Source organism: Melanotaenia boesemani, chromosome 14 (genome assembly GCF_017639745.1).
Source record: "Melanotaenia boesemani isolate fMelBoe1 chromosome 14, fMelBoe1.pri, whole genome shotgun sequence".
Classification (NCBI taxonomy): Eukaryota; Metazoa; Chordata; class Actinopteri; order Atheriniformes; family Melanotaeniidae; genus Melanotaenia; species Melanotaenia boesemani.
Genome location: NC_055695.1, coordinates 29,919,240 through 29,925,239, shown reverse-complemented (window position 1 = coordinate 29,925,239; position 6,000 = coordinate 29,919,240). Strand labels below are relative to the sequence as shown.

Below are 6,000 nucleotides of genomic sequence, written 5' to 3'. Positions count from 1 at the left end.
TAACCTAAATGGATGTTTCCTTTGTAAGTTTGGGGACACATTTATTGTCTGTTATGCAGTGTGTGCAAAAACTTCACTCTGGAAACACACTCTTAGGTTTACCAGTAAACATACTTTTATGCGGTGCAATGACCTTAATATAAACTTGACACTTATTTAAAAAGGTGCAGACACTTCTTATTTCATGATTTTGTTAAACCAAAGGAATGTTGGGCCGAGCCAGCCTGCAGAGTGGCTTCTCCTTCAAAACATCCAGGGCTGGCAGAGCTCAGAGACACATGAACAGTTAGGAATGCAGAAAGCCCTCAACGTTTGCACCCCTTACTAGAAATCCATAAAGACGTTTCAGCAAATCATTAAAGCTCCACACAAGCTCTGATTTCTTTTAAGTCAACCACAATTGCTGTTTTTTTTTTTTTTTTTGCTAGTTTGGATACTGAATTCTGATCTGATACTCGTCTTTTTCTGCTTTCAGGTACAGGTGTGTGCGCTGTACCTGCGTGCAGTCTCTTTAGCATCATCACGTTAATACAACAGAGTTAGAGCTCTTTAGGTTAAAACCAAAAAAAAGAATTTTAGGATTCTAAAAGGTGTGTGTTCATCACCTCTTCTAACAACTTTCTAAGTTCTGAGGAGAGCAGCTGTTGTAATATCTGCATTTTTTGGTTAAATTAAGCGCTGAATGTTTTCACCACGTGACGTGTCTGGGTTGCTTTTTGGCCACGAACTGTAGAGGAGGTAGTTTAACATTTTCTAAACATACACTGATGCACATCTGGACCATCATGGATGCTGGAGTTTGGTCTGTGTGGTTTTTAACATCATTTGATTCATTCATTCACTCAGTTCACTCCGTACTGATTTTTTTGTCTTATGTTGTCCTAATAAAACAAGTAATTCATGAAGTTGTTGATTTGAATCAAAGGAGCACACAAAACAACAGAAGAAACCCAAATGTTATGGAAGTTGCCCCAAAAAGTTATGTGGTATCTCTGGTTATTTTATTTTATTTTATTTTATTTTACAAAAAATTGTTTTTATTTTAAATTTAAAATTTTATAAATTAAACAAAATAAAATAAGCTAATAATTATTCATTCTTGGCTTATTTTGTTTTATTTGTTCTATTTTATTGATTTTATTTTTATTTTATTTTCAGCTTCTTGAAATGCAGCGCTTCTTATCCACAGTGACTTTTTATTCAGTAAGATCCACAGAGTGATATTTAAAATTATGATAGTTAGCTCTTAAAGCTGCCATACTGAACTTTACTCAGGCAGGTGCCCGTAACGACGGTTAATTCTGCATCCTGTCTCTTCTCCCAGATCTCTGTAGCCAGTAAAAGTCAGTCCGATGTTGACTCTTTTCTTATTCCTTGTTCTGTCTTTTTCTCTGTTTTTTCCTTTCTTCCTCTGATAATGTCCTCTTGCATTTATGTGGCTAATCATCCACGGTGTGCGTACCAAACGGACAGAATGTTGATATCTAGTTGCCAGTTTATGATGTGGTTCAGTAAAGTGAAACTCGGTTGTAAAGTGACGCAGCGTCCTTGAAAACAAAGTTGTGGAGTACAGTTTCTCAGCCTCATAATTCTGCAGGGTAACGACGGCTCCAGGAATGTACATAGTAAATATCCCTGTGCCATTAAAACGAGTAAGAAACACATATTTTTAAAGTCAAAAGGTTACATAGTGCTACCTGTCATTAGTGAAGAGAGAAAATATGCAGATATATTTTTGTAGAAAATGAATTTAGATTAAGTGAATCTGAGCCTTTAAAGTCCAGCAATAAAAAACTGCATATTTATCCACGTTCTGACTATCTTTTGGCTGAAGAATTTCCGCGTATTTCCCCTCTAACTTAAATAAAAATCATCTAATGAATAAATATTAAAAGATTTGGTCCTGCAGATGGGATGTGTGCTAGATCTGCTCACAGCCACCGAATGATAAATGATTTCTCACATTTGAAGTAAAGAATAAGGTGAGTTATGGTCAATCTTGAGAGTAGATGGCAGCGGCTACAGAAACATCTATGTTTTCCACATCTTTTGCAAAACAGGAGGAATTTGGTGTGTCGAAGTCTGAACTGACCTCACTAGAACACGAACTAGTCATTTGGGAAATAGTCCAGCTCCACATGTGCAGTAGTTAGTTTTCCTGCTACAGATTTCTTTTTTCATGCTGATGTCATATAAGTCCTGTAACTAAAATAAATGCTGGGGAGTTTTACAGATATAAAGGCTCCATGGGAATATTTTCCCACTTTATTTTGCTCTAAAATGTAAAGACAGTTGCACTAAAATATGACGCGATGATATTATATAAGATATTAAGCAACCAGTCAGGTTTAAATGTGCCTTCCTGTATTCATCCCCATCTTCTCTGTTTTATCCTTCCGCTGACAGTGATTCCGACCTGCAGCTCAATTCTCTAGTACACCTTTGGGATTTTAATTATTTCTCCTGTCGCTAAAGCAGAACTCTCAAATAGTTACTAACTATTCAGGGGAAAAAAGGCCAGTCAGTTAAAACGTGTATTGGTATCTATTTTTCTTTTTTCTGCAGGCCTCAGCAGAGAAATTTTCTAAACTAAATGAATAAATCAAGGATTAAATGGTATTTAACTCAGGATAAGGCAGAAATGTGCTCTTTATCACCCAGGCGGAGAGAAATGTCTGGATTATGACACGTAAAAGCCGAACCTTTAGCAGAGAGGGAAAGACAAATCTCTCATCTTGGCTCTTGTCCACATTATGGCAAATTCCTACACAGCACAAAGACTGCAGGATTTCCTTTCATCCTCCTCTTTACCACTGTTAAACAAGTTGGTCTGTTTTTTCCTTTGTTGATTTGAGAGAAGCCATTAGTGTTTTGCTTTGTTTATCTCCGCTCATGATTGCCTTAGATATTTTTAAGCAGCAGCTCTGCCTCCAAATGGAGGCAAGCCCTGCCTGTAATAGATTGTGACAGGTAATCCAAACACATAACATTAGAATAAGAAGCAGTCACTGATCCAACCAACTCAAAAGGCCCCCGCAGGCAGTTGCAAGAAGTCTTCTTGCTGTTGCAGCATAGTTCAGAGGACTAAAAATACATCTGTCATTTCATGGAGAAATTCATGGGAATTTTGTAGAAAACCCTGCCACTAATGGTCATGTCATTTTAAGTGTTTTCCAGACTTTGGTGTAACAGTTTTGTGTTTCTTTTTGCTTAAATGTTTTGTGTCTTTTCATGTGATGAGGTTGTATTTTGCTCTGAGGCTCAACAGAAAAGTGTGGATGAATAAATCAGTGACTTCTGTTGGGATGTTGCTGCTGCCGCTGATGTTTTCAGGCTTCCTCTCATAACACGAGTCGACTTCCAATCACAGAGGGTCTCATCATCTTTTTAGAGAGCATGTTTGAAATCCATCCATTCATCCATTTTCTATACCTGCTTTTTCTACTGTAGGGTCACGGGTGGGGGGGCATATCCCAGTAGCTACTAGGCAAGAAGCAGAGTACATCCTGTTACAAGTCCATCACAGAGATACAAACAACCACTCACTCCTAGAAGAATTTAGAGATTATTTAACCTAACATGCATGTCTTTGGACAGTGGGGGGAAGCCAGAGTACCCGGAGAGCACCCACGCATACACAGAAAGGCCGGACCCTATTGCTGTGAGGCAATGATGCTAACGCCACACCACTGGGAAGCACATTTGAGATAATAAATTTAAAAACATCATTTTATATTTAATGTATTTACATCTATGTTTGCAGAGTGCTGGATGAGATGCTCAGAGAGCGAGACACTGTTAATCCAAAAGCCGTGAAAAACCGGAGGTGAAGAGTGCATGCTGTCTTTCAAACAATACGTTGCTTTTTCTTTCTCACAGCATTTCTCTCGTGGAGAGGTCTTTGCTATTGATGTGCGGCTTTGAAAAGGATTTTCTGAGGTCAAGGTGAAATTTGAACTTGGAAACCGTAATCCAAAGTTTAAGAAGTGTGGAAAAAGAAGCAGGAGAGAATGTCTTTGAGCAGCGCTGAGGTGGAATTACTTGTCGTTACTGAAGATCTATCTTTAACTTTAGAGAGCAGCCAGTGAACGTTGTTTAACCCCACCATGTGCTTTTTGGGAATGTGGTTCAGCTTGAAGCACTTTGATGTGTACAATGTGGGAGAACTGATTTCTGCTTCATGAGGTCCATCTATATGAGCTCAATTCAGCCATTAATATAGATTTTGCATCCGTAGATAAATGTCAGCAGCAGCCGCCCAGAGAGGCCAGAGTGTTTGTGTATAACTGCAGAGAAAGTGTGGGTGACTCTTTGCACCGTTGGGGATGCGGAGCCCATCCAACTTTTTATTTATACCAACCAAATTACTTTTTAACCCACATGTGGCAGGTGGTAATTTAAAGCCCTGGTCAAGGCGAAGGTGTAACAAAAGCAAAAGTCAATGACAGAAAAATTAATACATCATTGAAAAATCTTTCTGTTGGTATCTAGTTAATATTTTTATTCTCTTAGAATGAGCCATTTATATCTACTTGCTGTGGGTCCATATACATGCCATGTTACCATTTTTACTACGGTGCCTCTGAATGGACAAACAACTCTGTGTGAAGTGACAACCCTCTGAGCTTTAAAACTGCAATACTGGCTTTGTTTGATAGGTGCTAGAGACTTAAACAAACCATAAAAGAAGACAGTGCATGTTTGTACATAGTGGTACAGTGGTAACCTGTAGTGCAGTCATTACTGCACCTGAGACCATGGATCCACTCACACATGAAAACATGATGTCTGGAAGAATGTCTGCCTCCAACCTTGAAGCAGGTGTGCTACAGCAGCAGACGATGGTTCAGGCTGCTGCTAAGGTTGTAATGAGGCCAAAAAGCTGTTGATATACCAGCTGATGCACATTGTAGGACATGGTGAATACAAGCAGCAGAAATAAGCCTCCATCTGGGTGGCAGGACTCATCCGTAGGGATAGGGTGAGGAGGTTGAACATCCCAGAGTAGAGTCACCGCTTCTCCACATCAACAGGAAGCAGGTGGGGATTTGGTCAGGATGCTTTCTGGATGTCTGCCAGGGGGATGTATCTGACATGTCCTACCTGGAAGGAGACCTTGGGGCAGGTCAAGGATTTACTTCAGGGATAAGTTGGGATGAAGTGGTGAGAATACATGGCTGGATAATTTGACCAAATAAATCTAGGAGCTGATTTTACTGCAGTCTGCTCATTTAGAGGCAGTTGGGGTAGAATATGATGGAGGGGGAAGAAAACGCTGATCCTATTCTGTGAGAAATTAAATATTCCAGCGGGATCACAGTCATCCATTTACCAAGCTCCCATCAGATCATGAATAGAAAAAACAAAATCCATCACCTGTTTTATCTAAAAAAAAAAAAAAAAAAAAAAAAAGAAAAATCAACACTCAAAGCAGTTCACAATCAAGGCTTTAGATTTTAATTCGATTTAAAAGATTATTCTTTAGTATTGAATCAAGACTCGTCTCAAGCAAAAAATCTATTTAGTCTTATTCAGCCCATATCTGAGCTCTTTAACATGGCCTCAGATATGGGCTGTCTGGCCAAACTGAGTATCCAGGCTAGAAGGGTCTTTATGAGGATGATGACTAAGAACGCAGCGCTCCCTCTGCTCTCCTACAGCTGCAAACATCTGTGCAGAGATGGAGGAACCTGTTGAAGCCCAGTCATCTCAGCAGCACTCAGACAGATGATGACAGGCCACTTGAAGTTTATAAGACAGAGGATGGAAAGATTAATTCACAGTGAAGTGTACATGAAGTGGCTTCTGAATTTGATTTAAAGCAGCTGTGTTGGATTTTTTTTGTCTCATAGGTTAAAGGACCTGAAAAGACCCTGGAGGAGCGGCGCTCCAGTCTGGACGCAGAGATTGACTCCCTCACCAGCATCTTGGCTGACCTGGAGAGCAGCTCGCCCTACAAGCCACGAAGCACACAAGTACGTCACCGACAAGCTTAACACA

General features: G+C 39.7%; 1 protein-coding gene across 3 annotated transcripts in view; it reads left to right on the top strand.

Annotated features, from left to right (window-relative positions):
* The window catches only part of LOC121653404 (LIM domain containing preferred translocation partner in lipoma), a 201,523-nt gene that overhangs the window by 88,131 nt on the left and 107,392 nt on the right, over positions 1-6,000 (top strand). For all 3 annotated transcript variants that reach the window (XM_042006876.1, XM_042006875.1, XM_042006878.1), the window contains one exon: positions 5,853-5,975. In XM_042006876.1, coding sequence (XP_041862810.1) covers positions 5,853-5,975 — 123 coding nt within the window. The remainder of the gene's footprint in view (positions 1-5,852; positions 5,976-6,000) is intronic.